Source organism: Mustela nivalis (genome assembly GCF_964662115.1).
Source record: "Mustela nivalis genome assembly, chromosome: 9".
Lineage (NCBI taxonomy): Eukaryota > Metazoa > Chordata > Mammalia > Carnivora > Mustelidae > Mustela > Mustela nivalis.
The window spans coordinates 73,653,879-73,672,512 of NC_139028.1; the positions used below are offsets into that span (position 1 = coordinate 73,653,879).

The 18,634-nt window shown below is 53.4% G+C and overlaps 1 protein-coding gene across 8 annotated transcripts in view; it reads left to right on the top strand.

Annotated features, from left to right (window-relative positions):
- The window catches only part of MICAL2 (microtubule associated monooxygenase, calponin and LIM domain containing 2), a 212,788-nt gene that overhangs the window by 127,414 nt on the left and 66,740 nt on the right, over positions 1-18,634 (top strand). For 3 of the 8 annotated variants that reach the window (XM_082683055.1, XM_082683057.1, XM_082683061.1), the window contains 5 exons: positions 613-720; positions 1,750-1,936; positions 3,081-3,169; positions 4,444-4,546; positions 7,188-8,502. In XM_082683055.1, the coding sequence (XP_082539181.1) occupies positions 613-720; positions 1,750-1,936; positions 3,081-3,169; positions 4,444-4,546; positions 7,188-7,228 (528 nt within the window). In that variant the 3' untranslated portion in view covers positions 7,229-8,502. Of the gene's footprint in view, positions 1-612; positions 721-1,749; positions 1,937-3,080; positions 3,170-4,443; positions 8,503-18,634 lie in introns of those variants that run through there. The other 5 variants (XM_082683059.1, XM_082683058.1, XM_082683060.1 and 2 more) reach the window with 3 other exon arrangements.

Here is an 18,634-nt window from a genome sequence, read left to right on the forward strand (position 1 = left end):
ATTGAGCTCAGCAGCTGAGAGTTCTGTGTCCAGTCTCAGAACTGGTTCATGATGGAGCTGGGGTCCTAACCCTTCCTCCCAGGGGTGCGAGGTGCAGTTCTGCTCATGATGCCTGTGAAGCAGCTCCCAGCTCTCCAAAGAGGGAGATGGCTATGGGAGGGCGGCTGCCGGTCAGCTGTCTGTCTGTGAGGTCCTGGTTCCTCAGGGTGTGAGGGCACCCAGGCTGGGGCTCAGGAGACCTGAGAGGAGTTCTGAATCTTGCACATCTATGCTAAGTGGCCTGGGAGAGCTCCCTTCCTCTCTCTGGGATTCATTTACTCCATCTGTGAACCAAGAAACTCGACGAATCCTGCAGGCCTTGCACGCCCACAGAACTAGTTCTCAAAGTCACCTGGCTCACCCCAGGCCCCAGTGTTCCATCTCTGTCCTTTTCTCCATCTCCAGAGTGCCCGCTGCCCATTCCAGGCTGGGTTCGCATCTCCTGGGACGTCGGGCGCTGTCTGCATGTGGGTGTGGAGCCCTGTCCCACATCCAGCCTGTTTGCGCTTTCCTTCTCAGTGCTAACTGGCCTCTACCTTTGTCTCTGTCTCCTCTACCTCTGCTCTCGGGTAGCTGACGGTAGGGAAAGTGTCCAGCGGAATAGGGGCTGCAGCTGAAGTCCTGGTCAATCTGTACATGAATGATCACAGACCTAAGACCCAGGCCACCTCTCCAGACCTGGTAAGGACGCACACCCCTCAGCCTTCACCCGCAGACACCGGCTCTGGTCTCCCAGGGAGGACGGCCTGGCCCACCTGAGGCCCCCGGCTTGTGGACAGGAGGTGTGACAATGGGGTAGACCGGTGCCAAGTTTAGAGGGAGGGCTGCATTTTCTGACCAATTAACCTCACTCGGCTCCCCTCCAGGTCATTTCACAAGGCAAAGCCTGTCCCCTGATGTCTAGAGAGCTCAGTAAAAATACCAAGCAGGCCACCCCTTACCCTCAGTATTTGGTGTCCAGCTCAAGTAGCCCTTTGGCACAGGACTGAGAATCCAGTAACAGAGAGATATTCTGCCCTCTGAATTCTCCCTTTTCCCCAACAAGGCTGCCTGCTGCATCACCAGCCCTTTGACTGGACAGTTCTTTTGCTTTCCTTTTGATACAAACACCCAATCCCCCAGGCGCATGGCTGCCTTGCCCTCATCCCCTCTCCTGCATTTAGGAATTTGTCTGGCCGCCCCAGGGGCTGGAATACACAGCCTCTTGCTTTCCTGCAGTTCTCTTTAGCAGTTTGACTGCCACAGGCTTTCCCGGCCTGGCCTAAGTCACTGCAGGGGGACAAGGGTGTGGAAAACATCCTTTTGGGAATCTCACTCTAGACCCAGGCAGCCCTTCATCCCTGGGGCACATTGCTGGAGTCAGTGTCGCTGGGCAGGCCTGTTTGTGAACGATGCCCCCCTCTGTCAGAGCGACTCCACTCCCACCTGAACCAGAGCAGCCAGCCTTGGAAGGAACCCCTCCCGGGCCTCCTTCGTGGGCAGCTGGCCTGTCTGGGTGCAAAATTAACAGCAGCCCACGCGGGGCTGGGGTTGTTGGGGTCTGTGCCGGGAGCGGATCCTCCGCCCCTCGGCCTCGCCACAGTGCCCACAGTGAGATGAGCGGCAAACAGGAGCCCAGGGGGTCCCCACGATTGAGCTCAGAACTTCCCAGGAGTCTCGGTGTTAGCCCTGACGCATGGTGCTCCTCTCCCGCCGCCCTCTGCCCCCCAGGAATCCATGCGGAAGGTGTTCCCCCTGAACCTGGGCGGCAGCGACACCTGTTACTTCTGTAAGAAGCGTGTGTACGTGATGGAGCGGCTGAGCGCCGAGGGCCACTTCTTCCACCGCGAGTGCTTCCGCTGCAGCGTCTGCGCCAGCACCCTGCGTCTGGCCGCCTATGCCTTTGACGGTGACGAAGGTAACTCCTGGGGGCCGGGGTTCGCGCCGGGCTCTGCTCTGGCGCAGCTCGAGCCTCTGCAGTGCCCCCGTTCTTCCCAAGGACTGTGGTGTCCCCAGGAGCGCTGTTCTTGGAGCTGGGAGGTCCTGCTATAGCAAGAGGCCCCCCTCAAAGGGCCCCGGGGGGCCATGAGTGCCTCCTGTGTACCAGCCTTGGCCAGCACCTACTGTGTGCCGAGTGCTTAACATACGTGTCCTCTCCAGTACCCCCACCTTCCATGGCCCCGTGTCAGCAAGAGGATCACAACTGGCTTATAACAAGGGTTCAATAAATGATGACTTACTAATGTTTTTATTTACAAAGTATGTCTTACAAAAGCAATCATAATAGCAACCTCTCCTCTGAGAAGCAGCCTGCCAGGATGAACCGTCAGCCAGCCACATAACTTTGGGCCTGTTACCTAACTTCTTGGTCTGTCCGTCAGATCATTAGTAAAATGAGGATAATAATAGCTCTTAGCTCATAAGGTTGTTGCGAGGTTGTTCAAGGGAGTCAATTTGTGGAAAGTGTTCAGAGGAGTGTCTGCTATATTGTGAGTGCCGAATAACTTTTTCCTGTTGTACCATTGTTACTGAGATTACTGTTGTAATGGTGAACAAAGAAGTCTTTTCTGGAAGGTGCCCAATGGTCCTGGGCTGTGGCCGGAGACCCAGGGCAGCCCTTTCCTGGGTCTTTTCCTCTCCTTCACTGCCGCCATTTGTTCTGAGCCTTTCCCACCTTCAGGGGCCCCTGGAAGGACTGTGAACTAGAAACAGTGCTGATACTCGGAGCTGTCCATTCTGCAGCCTGGCCGCTAGCCTCGGGAAGGAACTTGGCCTCGGTTTGGCTTAGGGATTATCTGAGGGCTTCGGCCCCTTCCCTGGCATCTCCCACCACACCCCCATTGCTACAGCCTGCTCGGAGGCAGCAAAGGGTCCTGCTACCTCATCTCAATGTGGCTTCTTTAAGGCACATGGCAGAAGCCAAGTTTGAGGCTTCCTGGGCTTATTCCCAGTATTGGTATTCCCTGGCCTAGACAGGGACAAACATTGGCATGTGTCTGCCATGGCTCTAATTTACAGGAGAAAACCCATGCATGCCAGTATGTGTGTGTTTTGTTTTACAGGCAAGTTCTTCTGCAAGCCTCATTTCATTCACTATAAGACCAACAGTCAGCAGAGGAAGAGACGAGCAGAGTTGAAGCAACAAAGAGAGGTATGTTTTTGTCCTGAAGGCGCTGGTGAAACAGGGAAGGCCCCTGGATAGGAGACCCATTTTCAAAGGTCCTTGCAAGCAAGGCCAGAGTTTCTGGCCCTGGAGGGGCTGAGACCAGCAGATGAAGCCGAGAGTCTTTACTGTGTGTGCGGGGCGGAGGGTCTCTGCCTTAGCCTGTTCTGCCAGCCTCTGGGTTTATCCCATTCTGGAGGCCGGCTTGCCGGTAAGCAGTGGTGCTGGCTTCTCCTGAGAAGAGCTTTCCCATGTCCCAGGGACGGGACTATATGCCCAGCCATGGGAAAACTACAGGGTCCCCCATGCCCGGGTCCCACATGTCCACAGTGTTGTAGGCAGGATGTCCCTCCCTCCCTGTGGAGCCTGCCTTTCCCTAAGTCCACCCACCCCGGACCCCCCACCTTGGATGTCAGCAAAGTGACAGGCTGCTGGGTGTGTGGCCAGTTGGTGACAGTGTCCCCTCTGGCAGCTCTTAGCAAATACCTTCTCCACTGCTTGATGAACCACTGCTCCCCCCAGCAGGGACCCACACTGTACAGCTCTTTTTGGATTACACGAGGCATAGAGGCTTAATGTAGAAAAACGGATGGACAGAGTATGTAAGGAAGGAAAGTTAAATGATCACTACTCTGTTCTGAGAAACCCGTAACTAACGTTTTGTGAAATTGCCCCATGTGATTGTTTTTTCACCTAGTTGGAATCCTATCACTACACTTTCATATCCTTCTTTTTATGTAGCAACAATATACCAAGAGCCGTTCCCCATAACATTACAAATTCTTTCGAAGCATCATTTTTGATTCCTGTAAAAGATGGTTAATAATTCATTCAACAAGCCCCATGTTGCTGAATGTTTATGTTGTGTCCTCTTTTTACCTTATAACTGTTTTCACGGCAAGTATCTTGGTACAGCCGTCTTTGTCCCTGTTTCAAATTACTTACTGAGGACAGATCATTAGAAAGCATTTCTGAGTCAAAGGATGTGTGTGCCTTGTGTTTTTGTTTTGTTTTGTTTTGTTTTTAAAGGATGTGTGTTTTGAAGGCCTGTGAACACTGTGGTCACGTTGGCCCCCGGAAAGCAATGCCCGTATTCAGCCCCCCTTCAGCAGTGTATGGGGGCTCTTAGTCGGGGAGGAGGGCTGGTGGCAAAATGCAGGGTCTGCCATGGTCAGTTTGTGTGGGCTCTCTTCGTCTGCTCCATTGGTGGGGTGCTCCGTGAGAATCATGGCCTGATGCCCCCACTCTGCTCCCTCTCTTAGGAGGAGGGACCGTGGAAGGAGCAAGAGGCCCCTCGGCGAGACACCCCCGTGGAAAGTTCTTGCGCAGCGGCTGCCATTGGCACGCCCGAAGGCAGCCCTCCAGGTATCACCAATTCCCTCTTTAGGAAGGCGCTAAGCTGGCCCCTTGTGCTGCCGTGGGGCCTGCTTCACGTTCCCCGGAGCCTGCTTAACTGGATTTGGGGACTCCTGTGTGCAGCCGGCCTGCACTTCAGGGACAATGCTTACAACTACTGCTACACGTATGAGCTCCTGAGCCTCGGGCTGCCCCTCCTCTGGGTGTTCTCCGAGGTGCTGGGCTCCATGTACGGCGAGTCCGAGGAGTCCCTGGAGACCATCCGCAGCTGGGTGCTCAGATGCTTCCCAGTGAAGCTCCAGTGAAATGCCGAGCACCCCAAAGGGCCCTCACATTTCCAGTTCAGGCAGCAGTCTAAGTGTAGGTGGCCAGGACTCTGGCTGGCAGCCTGACGTTCTCTAGCCCATTCGCTCCAAGCCAAAGAGCTTCACCCTGGCCCCCCGCGCCTGGCTGCATCAGGGTGGACATCCCCTCCTGGTGCTGGGGCCGGATGACATGAAGGATGTTTTTTTATAGCTTTGTACTTCTTTTATACCAAAGCGAGCCACAGTTCTAGGTTTACATTTCAATTTTTAACTTTTAATCAGCCAAGAGAAAGCATTTTTTTTTTCCCCCAATGAGTGTCCGTTTTTCTCAACACGGTTTGAAGTTTATAACTGGTATCACGAATCCCTTCCACGGCGTGGTCCATGGCCATGGTCGCTGCCTGCGACACTCATGGTTTGGGCTTTTACAGAAACAGAAGTGAGCGTGCCACCTTCTGATCAGTGCCTTTTGTTGTATGTACCCTGGTACCACTTGTTTACAGGGACAGTGTTTTGGCAACACGAAAGCATCATCAGTTTCGAAGAAAAGAGTAGATCAGAATAGAATTAAACCTTACAGAAACAGACGGCAGTATGTAGTTGGCGGTGATCTGTCCTCCTGGATGGAGGGGGAACTGTTTTGCACCCTGGTTTTGATGTCTGATTAGTAGCTTAAAGGGTTTTACCCTCATCACCAGACCACAGCCAGATGACCAGGGGGTTTCGAGCAGATTGCTACAAACACACATGGTCCCTTCCTGTCAGTGAGCACGACCCGGGAGGCCCCAGGGTCCCTGGCCGTGCAGAGCTCTGGTGAGCTGGTGCCTTGCAGGGGAGTTGCTGTGCCCCCGCCTGGTCCTTAGCCCAGGCTGCTGTCTGAGCCACGACCACTCAGGGTCCGTAACGGTCGGGCTGAGGGGAGACTCTGCCCTCTTCCATCCTGTGCTTTGAGACTGAGGCCGTCTGTTAGCACCTCAGGGTATAGGATTCCTGGGAAGTGTGACCTCCCCAATGAGCCCTGCTCACAGACATCCTGGTGGCTTAGCCACTCAGCTGCCACGTGGATTTGGCCAAAGCAGCCAGTTTGTACTCACACTGTCCTAGCAAAGGAAGGTGTCTCACCTCCTATGTCTTGACTGGCTGGGGAGCCTGGGAGCAGAAGCTGTTTGTTGACTGATATAAAGAAATATGCCCTACTGAGGGCAAAAACAGGCCTTGGGTCCACCTTACCCCAGGGCTTCCAGTGGGAGACCTCTCCTCTCCACACCCTGCCCTGCCCCTACATGTGCCGCTGCTGGGTCTGCTGGAGCAAGGCCAAGGCCTTCCAACATGCTCAGGATGTCTAGAGTGGCCAGGCTGGAGATGGCTCTGTGCACTCATGACATGAGGGAGCTCCTCTAGATTAAGGAGGGATGGGACCTGGCATGCATTAGGAGCCTGGGCGCTTGAGAGCTGGCAGATGACAAGTTTCCATAGGGCAGGAAGAATGGGAGAGGTATTTCTACCAAGCCTTCCTTGACATTTTTGGAGCAAACAGGGGCACGGCTGTGTCCCAGCCTGTGGGAACTGGCACCTCTGTCCTTGTTGGAACCGTTCTCAGTCCAGTGACTTGTGTTGGATTTTTCCAAATTTTTGCTGAAATTTTCATATTCAGCATGGTGGGAGGAGCCCTGGAGTCATGCTGTGTTCGAGTCTAAAAGGAAATTCTTGAGGGCATGATGTGAACACGTGCACAGCCGTGTCCCTGCTTCTGTCTTCAGCCCAGGGTGGGCGGGGACACTCTGTGGAGTTCTGCTCCATGAAGCCAGAGTTAGACTCTCGGAGAATGTCATTTACGGCCATAAAGAGACTACTGGTTTGAATTACTCTGGTGAGACGGGGCGTGCCTGTCAGAAGCCTGAGATGTTTGTATGTTCTGAGGCTGTGAACCTTCCTGGTGGGCAGAACTGAAACGCCTGGTGATTCCAGGAGGCAGACGTCTCTCGGTCTCCGTAGCACATTCAAGAATGAGCATGGGACACCGGAGCTAAACTGGGACAAAGAGATCTTGGGGGGCGTGGGGTCCTGAGGATGCGTGCCACTTGGAGGGGAGAGCGGGGAGCGCTGGCCTCGGCCAACTACCGGCACCCACTCTGGCCAATGGGTAGGCAGTCACTACCAGAAAGGTCCATCGGCCCTAAGCAAGCGATGATCTGTTTGGAGAAGTTTCCCTTTTATCAATGGTTGCCTCATCTTCAACTCCTGTGCCTTTTGTGTTACCAGTCTTTTTCCCTTTTTCCCCCCACCCTGAACTAAATTCTCCTTTCTGTCTCTCTCTCTTGCCAACCTTACACTGTGGCCACCAGTTCGTTTCAGCCTTCCAGTGCTACACCCACTTCTTGGCTGACACACTTCTGCTCGGAGGTGACTGGTTTTCTTGCCAATTTTCAGAAAGTGGTACTAACGCCTAACGTGCTTTCTGTGCCCCGTCCTCCGTGCCGCGGTCCTGGCCATACTAACTGCGAGCGTCTTGCATACTAATGGACTCATGCCATGGCCTGGGGGGTTGGCGACGTTGGGTGGCATTCTGCTGGAACGCCATGTTTGACTCTACTTACCCCTGAGCCGGCTGCCCGGTCCACACCGGCAGCATGCCTGCCTCCCTGCTGCCTCCCGTGTGCCCTGCGTGCATGCCTTTCTCCTTGCGAAACCGCTTACCTTCCCGGGACGGGTCCCCCAGCTGTGAGACAGCACGCCAGAGAGGGCTCTGTCCCCTGGGAAAAGAACTTCAGTCTAGTAGCCGCTGAAAAATACACGCAGACAAGCATTCTTACCTCAATTCTCGTATGCAGATTCTTGATCAAAACCGTGGGTGACTCTTTGGGGAAGGGCTCCAAAAAAAATAATAATAATAATAATAATGCTGCCAGCCTTCATCGCAGGCTTGAGCCACCCGTGCTTTGTGCCACCACGCCCCTGGCAATCCTTTCCCAGCGCAGCCTCTGCTTTCGACACCAGGGCTTTGCTGTGGCTCTTCTGACTGTTCTTGTCTCATCAAGCCCCAGAGGATGCAGAAGCTTCCACTGGAGCCATCGTTGCCCCAGGCCAGGGGTGACTGTGAGACACGACTCCACTCAGCCCTGACTTGGAGCAGCCCGCGTCCATGCCGCCATGGCTCTGCTCAAAACACATGTGCCCACTGACTCATTACCCGCAGCAGTGGGGTGTTCCAAGTGCTCTTAGAGGGGGACGCCGTGCCGAGGCTGGGGAGGGCTGTTGTGCGCGGGGCCTCGGGCTCTCAGGTGGAAGGGGGCGCCTGTCCTGCATGCGGCCAGAGCACGTCGACCTCTTGGCCTGTCTGCACGGGCCCGCATGCTGCATTGCTTGCTGCACTGGTGCAGAGTCTTGCCAGTACGAAGTCATCGCTCTTGTCTTGTCTTCTCTTGCAGAGTCTCCCTCCCTTTGTAGAATGTCAACCAGAGAGGGCCCTCCTTCCCTCTCAGGCTTCTCTTTAGCTAGCTCCCCCACCCGCCCGCCCATCTCCTCGCAACGCATGTCTGTGACCTTGGGTAGCCATTTACAGTGCCACACGGGACCCTGTGTTTTGCACACAGCCAACGATGTTTAGCTTTATTTATGGTATTGATGCTGTAAATGAAAATAAATATGGTTCTTTATAAAGCGCATTGTTTCCTCTCTTCTTTGCCATGGAAGCTGCTCCAACCTCAAACACGGGGGCTGGTTTAGGGGGACAATCTTCCCTAAACTGCTGGTGGGGCCTGCACTCATGGTGACGTGGGACGCTCTGGGGCTGTGCTGGGCAACTCTGAAAGGAAATATTACCCAGGGGTAATATTTGGAAAAAGGTCACCAATGCTCCTGGGCCAGGCTTTTGGGTCTCTTTCTTGAAAACTCATGGTACTTTTTCTGTGTAGACTCTGGGCATAGCTGGGTGAGGGCCAGTGTCACCTGAGCTGTGAAAAAACAGACTGTCTTAAAAGCGCCTGTACTCACTTCCCCCCACCCAAACTGCACACCTGTCGGAGAGCTTTCCTGAGGAACTGTCCACTAACCTAGGTTCCTAAGTGACCAAGTGTTGCTACAGGTCTTACGCTGGTCCAGCTGAGTGAGAGGTTAAAGGTAAAAAGGTTCAGGTAAAGGTAAATTGGGTTCAGAATGGTGGTGAGGGCGCCTGGGTGGCTCAGTGGGTTAAGCTGCTGCCTTCGGCTCAGGTCATGATCTCAGGGTCCTGGGGTCGAGTCCCGCATCGGGCTCTCTGCTCGGCAGGGAGCTTGCTTCCTCCTCTTTCTCTCTGCCTGCCTCTCTGCCTACTTGTGATCTCTCTCTGTCAAATAAATAAATAAAATCTTTAAAAAAAAAAAAAAAGAATGGTGGTGAACACGGCAGGTGTGCTTATCCAGAGAGCCATTTGTGATCCTAAGAAGCCTCCCGTGAGCCTGAAGGCTCAATTTACTTGGTGTCTTAGGCAGCAGAGCCATTCTGAGGACAGAACCCATGGCAGGCTCTGACCCAGTTCCAGGCTGGTTTCCCTGTATAGGAAGCATTCAGCATCTCACTTGGTTAGTATGAGCAGTGCCAAGGAAGTCTCGTCCTCAGCTTCCCTGGGTTGGGATGCCTGACATCGCCAGGCTGGATGTAGCTGGGCTTCTGATACTGCGATGAGCCTCCCCTCAGGGGCATTTCTGGGGCCTTGGGCCTCTGCGCTCCACTGCCAGCTCCTGGAAGTGTCCTCTGAGCTGCCTGGGGTCATGTACCCAGGTGAGATACTCTTTCTCTTCCATAAAAGGAAGGGTGTTAGGCACTGAAGTTAGGAGCTCAGTTGGACAAGTGATTCATTCCTTTATTTATTCATCTGTCCAAGTATTTGTTGAACACACACCATACCCTAGACATATTCCAGGTCCTAGGGCTGCAGCAGTGAACCACACAAAGTCCCTATCCCTCCCTGCATCTCAGAATGTATCTCAGTGTTGTGCACTGGATTTATTTGTACATACACTCACTTGTTGACTTAACTAGTATTTACTGAGCATCTCTAGTGTGCTGGGAATGTGGCAGGGGTGAAATAGATAAACGTGCTCACTGCCACAGAGCTTAGAGTTTTGTTTTGATGTTCTGATCTGAAGTTGGGTTCAAGCAACATTTTCCAAAGCGTGGCAAGGGAATACTAGCTCCCAGAGGTGCTCTGCGAATGAGGAGCTCCACAGGACCAAAGTTTGAGAAATGCTTTACAGGAAACATGCTGGTCCTCCCAAACCTTGGTAATCCCCAGGACTTACTGGCATGGTAAAAATCTCTGAGGGACCCTCCAGTAAAGAGGCTTAATTAACTTCTGCTGAGGTAGGCTTTCCCATACCTATTTGAAGGGAGTTTTGTGTTTGGGGTGGGGTTTTTGGTTTTGCATGTCACATTCTACGTAGGCATTTGGTAGAATGTTCTTTAATTCAGAAACAGTGGATTAAAGACTTTCAAAAGTAGACTAATCAAATTAAATATTAAATAGAATGACTATGGATTAGATTATGGGGTGATAACTTTCTAAGCTTTAAAACCTCTGACAGAAAAAAGTATGTAGGATTCATGTGATGCAAACCTGACAGTACATGTTTTAAAAACTTAATGTGTAACAGTACCAATGAAAATATTCAGACTGGGGCAGGGGGGTGGGGATTGTGAATTAGACGGGATCACAAAGAATTTCGTTGCCACGGCCTGAAACAGTTCACACAAACGAGGTGTTCCCAGGCACCTGGAAGTGTTGGTGACCAGCTCATGTTTGTTGACTAAAGACCCAATGATAAATGGGCAAAGGCTATGAATAGATAGTTCTTCAGTCATATTAAACAAGTAAATGCTAAAAAGAAAAAGTGAATATTCATAACAATTACATTCGAAGGAATGTAAATTCAATATCTCCTACCGACTGAATTAGTAAAGAAAAAACAAAGTAAGTTGATTGTAAGGGAAAAAAAGAGTCTTGGGTAAAAAGAAAGGAAAGAAAATGGGTACCGTCTTTTCTGGAAAGCAACATGGCAGCAGTGGTGAAGACCCACGAAAGGGCTCTGACCTTTCAGCACAGTAATCCTACCCCAGGGAACTTAGCTTAAAGAAATAATCCAGCCAGAGAAATCAGTCTCTGTGCACCCTGAGTATTAAGTAGAGTAAGTGGGTCGTGCAAAGTGGGTGGGCTGTTTTCCTTTATTTCTGTGAACTCATTCCCTCTTTACAGCTTTTTCTTTAATCTCTGCAAAAAGGAAAAAAAAAGTGACTGTTGTTCAGACTGCTCTGGGCCCAGCTGTCACTGATGGAGTACCCCCCCCACCCCCCACCCCCATGCTGGGAATGGGGCCAGGCCCTAGTGTGCAGGACCTCGTTAGTTCCTCACCTCCTTGCGGCCACCTTGAGGGGAACCTTGATATTACAGGAGTTGTCTGATATGACCTAGAGCAGCATCTTCAAGCTGTAAAGGAATGGAGAGTCACCAGCCCCAGCCAAGAGTCAGATGCCACTGTCAGGGGAGCCTCGGCTTGTGGGAAGGCCCTGGACCTGGCCAGAGACCCAGCTTTGACTCCGGCACTGTGTGTGGACTCAGTGGCCTTGGGCAAATCCCTTCTAGAAATGGGTGCTTCTGACTTAGGGTTTTGTGGCAGTAGAATGGGGGAACATTCCTGATAGGGCTCTCAGGGCAGCAGGAACTCTCTCGCTGAGCTCTGGATGGTACCTTCTTGGTTTTGCGCAGCGGGAAAGACTTTCATGGGCATTCTAGATCATTCTAGATCAGCGTGCCTGACAGGACATCTTTAGGTTGGCCACTACACAGAGGTCTCAACTCACACTGGAAGGCGCCATCGATTTTTCTCTCCCTTTCCGATCTCCCGGCCTTCTTGAAGGTAACTGGTCACCTCTCTTGAGACACCTCAGCCTCAACTGTGGGTCCCTCTTTTCTCCTGCAACCTGCCAGCAAGACTTTGGTTTGGTTTAGTGACTTCTGAGTCTCAACGAAGACGGAGGGGGCTCTAGCTCTGTCTCTGGCGGCCTACTTGTTACCTCTGCGTAGATTGTACCAGGGGTTTCAGAAACCTAAATATCCACCTCTCGCTCCTAACCTTCCCCTGAAACAGACTCTGTCTACCCTTGGCCTTCACAGTTTCTGGAAACAGCAATTCCATTCTTCCCATTGCTCAGCCCAAAGCCTTGGAGTCATTCTTGACTCTTTCTCTTGGTACAACACCTACTCCACCCACGAATCCCAACCAAGCACAGCTAGAACCTGTCCACTTGTCACCAGCCCCATGAAAGTGACCTCCCCACCCCCCTACCCCCCCCCACCCCAGCCACTGTCCTCTCTTCTGGATTTACTGCAGTGGCCTCCTATGTGCCCCCCACCCCGAACCCCTCCAGGTACTACCTTGCTGCACTCAACCCATTTGCAACACAACGGCTGGAGTAATCCTTTCAGAATTCCTTAGCTCTGTCCTCTGCTCAGAACTTCCATCAGCTTCCCAGCTCACTCAGAGTAAAAGCCAATGCATACAGCAGGCTCAGGTTCTGGAGGGTCGGACCCCCTTCTTCTGACCTGCTGTCTCTCCGCCCTCTCCCACCTGCTGTGTCCCAGCAGTGCTGAGCTCCTCCAACACCAGGCGTGCTCTGCCATAGAGCCTTTGCCCTGGCTGTTCCTTCTGCCAACAACACCCTTCTCTAGAGTCCATACCACTGGCCCCACCCTTTATTCAGGTCTTTGTTCGCTCCTCTCCCTCCCAGTGAGGTCTGCTGTTAATACCGCAATCCGCAATCCGTCCTCCGTAATCCGTCCTCCCGGCTGTCCTGACCCCCTTACCCGCCGCCTACACGGACCTTCAGAGTGTTTACCGCCTCTGGCCATATTATGTCTTACTGATGATGTGTATTGTTTACGTACCTGCCTCCCTTATTGGAACATAAACTCCTCGAAGACTGGGACCTTTGTTTCTTTTGAACATTCATGTGATCCCATAGGTACAACAGTGCTTGACACCGAGTGGACTCTCAGTAAGCATTCGCAGAATAAATAAGGGGCCTAACTTCTGGCCTAGACCCCAGACTGTGGGAGCCTGTCTTGGGAAGGTCTTGCTGACATCAGCTCATGGCTCAGAAAGGAGAACCTGGAGGAGAAGTACGACACTGTGCGTCCTGCTGCCTCCACAGAGCCCTTTGATTGGGAGAGGGGCGTCTCGATTTTACTGGAATTTTGCCTTCCAAGGGGCGGGACCTTCACTTGCATCTCTCGCCATCCTGAGTGGCCCGTGGAAGCAGGCCTGAGGCTGGCCACGGAAAGCCTTTCCAGTGGGATGCTCTTGGGTATCGAGGTCCAAGCCACCTGCTCACACACATCCTCTCCCATGCTTGGGATCCTGACACAGGAATCCAGGTGGCAGGTTTGAGACAAGAGGTGGCAGGGGGTGGGGGAACTCTGTTGCCATGGCATGTGGTTGGCTCAACTTGCCTTTGACCTCCTGAGTCTTGTCTTCTTGCGACTGTCTCTGACGCCATGAGACCAGGCTGCAGGGGGACTGGTGAAGCAGAGGTTCACCCCCACCACTACCCAGACAAAGAAGCCAACCTCTTGATCTTGGGGAGCCTGGGAGTGTCCAGATGCTCAGCTCCCTCCTCCCACCACCACCAGCATGAGGCCCAGCCAGGCCCAGCGTGTCCGCTGGAGGACTTTGTCAGGGCTCAGCGGTGGTGCCCGCCCTGCGGTGAGCTGTGAGCAGAAGTCATGGGGTGTTGCCAGAGCAAAGAACTGGGGGCCCCAAGCCTACTTCCCTTCCCGCTTCCCTGAGTTGCTGTTGGGGTTCCTAACTGAAACTTAGACTTCTCTACCCCCAACTTCGTTCAGAGAGTCTTGAGTGTAGATCCTGGCCGCGCCCAAAGTTGGAGGCCCAGGGCTGGCCTGACACAGTTCCTATCCGTGGCAAGAAGAGAGTCAAGGTCCGAGGACTAAGGCCCAAACCTGCTGCTGTTTGCAAAAGGAAAGGAGAACAAGCTGGCTGTTTGGAGGTCCGCTGAACTGTCGGGAAGGTACCATGGGCCCCCTCCCCTTTGGTCCCTGAAAGGGGAGACTTTGCTGCTCTGTGTGTTCACCCCAGGTTCGGGGTCTGTCTGCCGACAGTGCTGCCCTGCTGTCTGGCCTTCATCAAGGCCAAGGGCTCTGCAGCAGGAGCAGTGCAGCCCTGCTGAGGCCATGAGGGAAGGGCGTGCAGCCAGGGAGGTCTGAGCTCCCACCCACCCCCATGCCCACCCCCGCTTGGCTTTACCTGAGCTGGTCTCTGCATAGAGTCTTCCCTGGGACCAGGCAGGCCCTTCGAACGGTGCTGCTCAGCCTGGTTCAGGACAGCAGAGTACACACAGGCCCGTGAGTACACACGTGTGCACACAAACGGGCTCCCACACTCAGCCTGGAGGTGCCTGGCAAGAGTACAGGAGGGCGGGACAGCCCCATCCGGGGCCCAGGGCTCCCCATCGATTTTCTCATTGCCTGAAGACCCTTGGAAACTAGCATTCCTGGCAGTGCACTCTGGGGTGTCACTCTCAGAAGCCCCAGGATGGCGGCTGCAGCCGTTAGGCACCTGGTCCTTTATCTTTCAAAGGGGACACGTGCTGTGCAGGACCTTGGTAGGGGCATCAACACCTGTGCCATCCCCTGGCAATGAGTGAAGGGAACGCCTGACCTAGGCCCCTTCCCAAGACCCTCCCATCCTGCTGGGGGCTGTCAGTGTCCCCTCCCTCATCACCATCCACCTCGCAAGGGGCTGGGGAGACTGCCCTGTGCTCCGTATCCCAGACATTTGCCTGTTTGCTGTCAGATACCCTCGCTGCCTTCCCCCTGCTCTGCTCTGTAGTGATGTATACTCGCTGGAAACTACATTTCCCAGGCTCCCTGGCACCTGGTTCCCGTTCGGTCTGACCAGTGGGAGGTGGAAGGTGGGATGGAGGGAGAAGCCTGGGTATTCCTCCGGCTTTTGCATCCCAAGCAGTGGCTGAGTCTTCCCCGTGGTACCCACTCCTGCCTGGCAGTCCTGGCCTCTGGACTCAGTGGCTCCTCCTGCCATCCCTTTGGCCGGCAGCCTCCTGCTCTGGCTTATCCCTGAGCTGCCTTCTGATCTGCCCTTGGCTTTCGGCTCATCCAACACCATCATTGCTGAGTTTCCTGTATTTCTCTCTGTGGAACTTTTGGGCTTGAGTTCTATTTTCCCGATTAGATCCTGACAGACTTAGTTTCATGGCTCTTTTTAAATTTGTTTCTTCAGAGAGAATGTGGACAAGACAGCAGAGAGAATTTTTCCAAGCCCAGAGCCAGAAGTTGCTCTGACAGTTAGGAGCCGTGTGACCTTGGACAAATGAGTCTCAGTTTCCTAATCTGTAAAATGGACTTAATAACGATACACAGGAGAACTTGTTGCTTTGTTGTCTGCATGGGTTCTGGGGCAGAGTGGAAGGGTCTCCAGACCTAGAGTGAAAACAAACAATTTTACCAGCAGAATGAGGGCGAGGGTCTTCACGCTGACAGTGTAGCAGGAGTCTGGCCTGGTAAAGGCCTTGGGTCTCAGCTACTGGGGGCAGCATATGAGGACAGACACTGCTGGCTCTGCCTCTGGCATAACCTCTTTCCCCAGGGAGCACTGGTAGGAGACTGAGAGTCTCGGCTCTGAGAGCACCTGCTTGCCTGCAGGAGGCCAAGTTGCTGCTGGATCTTTCTCCCTCCCCACCCTGCACACCACCTCCCCAGGCAGCTCCCCTACCGCCCACCCCCCGCTGTAGACCTGACTTCTCCCTATGGAAATAGAGAGCTCTAGAAAAATCTTGGACAAACTGCAGACAGGCCCATGGGAGGCAGGGCAGGTGAGCACAGCTGGCTGCTCCCCCGGCCTGGCCGCTGACAAAGCCACTGTGTGTCCCTGCGGCGGCCGATCCAGCTGACTCACTGGGGGTCTGTGGCTGAGTTTTACTCCGGGCACCAGGGTCTTGCACTCATGCAGTGAAGATAACAACACTGACCTTTCAGGGTCTCAGGATGTTAGAGATGCTGAGCCTGGATAAAGGCCTTGAGAATGAGTTGGTGTTGCTTTCGTTGTTGCCCTGAGACTACTCCCATCGCTTGTACAGGGGCTGCTGGTCTGTGTGTGCAGACAGGAGGCCCCAGGGAATGAGAGAGGGTCTGGAAGGAGGAGCTTGAGAGGAGTGATTTGCTCTGGGGCATAGCATCGAACCCCAGAGACCCAGCTGTAGCCTTTGGCCCAGGCCTTGGGGGGTAGGAACGGGGGATGTCTGTCTTTGGGACTTTTTTACCTTGGTAAGGTGTTGCTCAGAGAAAAGTCCCAGCTTCTTTTTTTCCAAGTCTCTATTTCCCCCTGCCCCAACCCCTCCACTGATACTGGGCTCCATGGTGAGAGATGCTGGTCCTGACCCTGCTGTCCCAAGGGCTCATGGGTCAGCCATGTCCCCACCCCTCCAGCCTGAGCCATTAGCCTATTCCACCTCTTTGGCCTTGATGGCCAGGTCAAGACTTTCTAGGAGGAGGGAGGGTACAAGCAGACCCCTGGCGTCTCCCTCACAGGTCTGCCTGGTCCCTGGGGTGGTGTCTCCACAGCCTGGCCCAGCTCCCCTCCACTGGCCGCAGCTGCTCTCACCACCCGCCCCCCCGGGCTGCTCTCGCTGGCCTTGCTCTCCTCTTCTCTGGCCACACATGCTCAGCCTTTCGTTCTCCTCCAAGTTATCACGGCCCTTTCCCTGGTCTCCCTCTCCCACCTGGTGGGTCCTCCGATCCACCGTCCACTCATCAACCAGAGCCATCGTTCTATGAGGCCACTCCGATGACTCCAGTCTTCAGCTTCCAAACTTCTGGGTGCTACTCTGCACGTTTCACTTTGTCCTTTAGGCCCTTACCGGTTCCACATCAATGGGATGACGTCCCACTGGCTTCTTTCATACACTCTCCTGCCCTCCGGCCACGGGGATGTGGTTTCTGTTTCCACGCAGACGGTAGTGCTTTTCTTCATTGGTTTGGCTCACAGAGGTCCATCCCGTGGAACATCATCTCTCCCTTCTCTCCTCAGATCCTACTCATCCTTAACCCACTAAAATGGTGCCTTCCACCTAAGTGTTCATTGTACAGATGTCAGATCTCCCTCCCCTTTTCACTTTGTCTCACCTGACTCTTAGATGGTCTCCCTGATAAGGAGCTATGACTCTTCCCATCCTCCGCCCCCAGGATGGGAAGAGACCCTTCAAGGCAGAGAGCATGGCTGATTCATCTCCAAATCCCCAGCACAGGCCTGGGTCAGAGGAGGCCAAGGAGCATCTGTTGACCATACAGGCCTCTGTGCAGCCCGCTGAGGCACAGGCACCTGAACTCAGGTATAAGGCAGGTATAGGCTAATTCTGTGTGATAAGCCTCCTGAATTGCTGGGACTCATAGCATCTATTTTTTTGTGGGTCTGTGCAGTTGGCGAGTAGCTCTGCTTCAGGCTGTAGGGGTCAGGGTGGTCCGGGCTCCCATGGGACTGGCTAGGCAAGGCTTCAGATATGCTCCCTGTGCCCACAGTCAGGGACCTCGGCTGCGGAGGCAGCAGCCACCTGGGACAAGCTCTTCTCATGGCAAACTAGCAAGAGTGTGGGTGTACTAGCCAAACAGCAAGGTCATTTGAAGCCACTGCTCACGTCACATCCACTCATTTCCACTGGGCAAAGCAAGTGTCACAGCCAAGTCCCACGTCAGTTGGGCAAGGAGGCCTACCAACCACCCCTTGTAGGAAGGACTGCAAGGTCACAGAAGAAAAAGCACAGCTCTGTTATGGAGAGAGGATGAAAAACAGGAACATAATCCAGCCCAAACTCCCAGAATAAAGGTCACGTACATTGGTGTCTATGGTTCTGTTCTGCTCACAGCCATACAGACGGAGCCCCATCCTCTCATGTCTTAACCTCTCTGTGCACCTGTTTTTTTCATCAGCAAAATGGGGATAATAATACTTGTCTAGAAGGTTCTCTGAAGTTTAATAGACTTAATACGCCTTAAACACTTAAAACGTTTCTCCATAAAAGTGCTCAATAAAAGTCAGCTGCTCCTATTATTAATATATTATTACAGCTACTACTACAGAGCCAAGCATCCAGTTACACACCTGTTCTACCAGTGCCTCTCACGCACAGCCACACCCGTGCAGAAGTGTGCAAATGCGCACGCACAAGCAACCGTGCACGTATGCCGAGAGTGGCAAGCTGGCCACCCACTGGCCGCATGTGCCTGGAGATATGTTTTGTTTGATTTGTACAATATATTTAAAGCATGAGGCATTTCACATAAAAATAAAAATCTCTTGAGTTATCTTCATCGATGGTAAATGTAGTTAGAGAGTTGCCAGCCTCCTGCGGGTGGAGGTGGGAAGAACCCAACATTTAGGGCTTAGAGACTGGGTGGCTGAGATGGAGGAGCCAGGGAGGGGGTGAGAGAACAGGGTGGCCCGGAGCAGGGAGGGCTGAGGGCTGCAGCAGCTGCAGGAGGACTCCAGAGCTTGTGAATTGGATTTAGCAATAAGGAGGCCACTGAAGGGCTTTGGGGGGACACAGTTTGGGAGTCATGGAGACATAGGCAGGATTGTAGGGGACTGAGGAGTTGAGTGAGGGAAGGTGCACAGGGAAAAAGTGAGAGCAGGAGACTCTTCCAAGACGATTGGCTGGTAAGGAGGGAGAAGAGGAAGAAGGGTTGGCTAGGCGCCAGATATGGGAATTGGGTTAAAAATAGATTCCTTAAAAT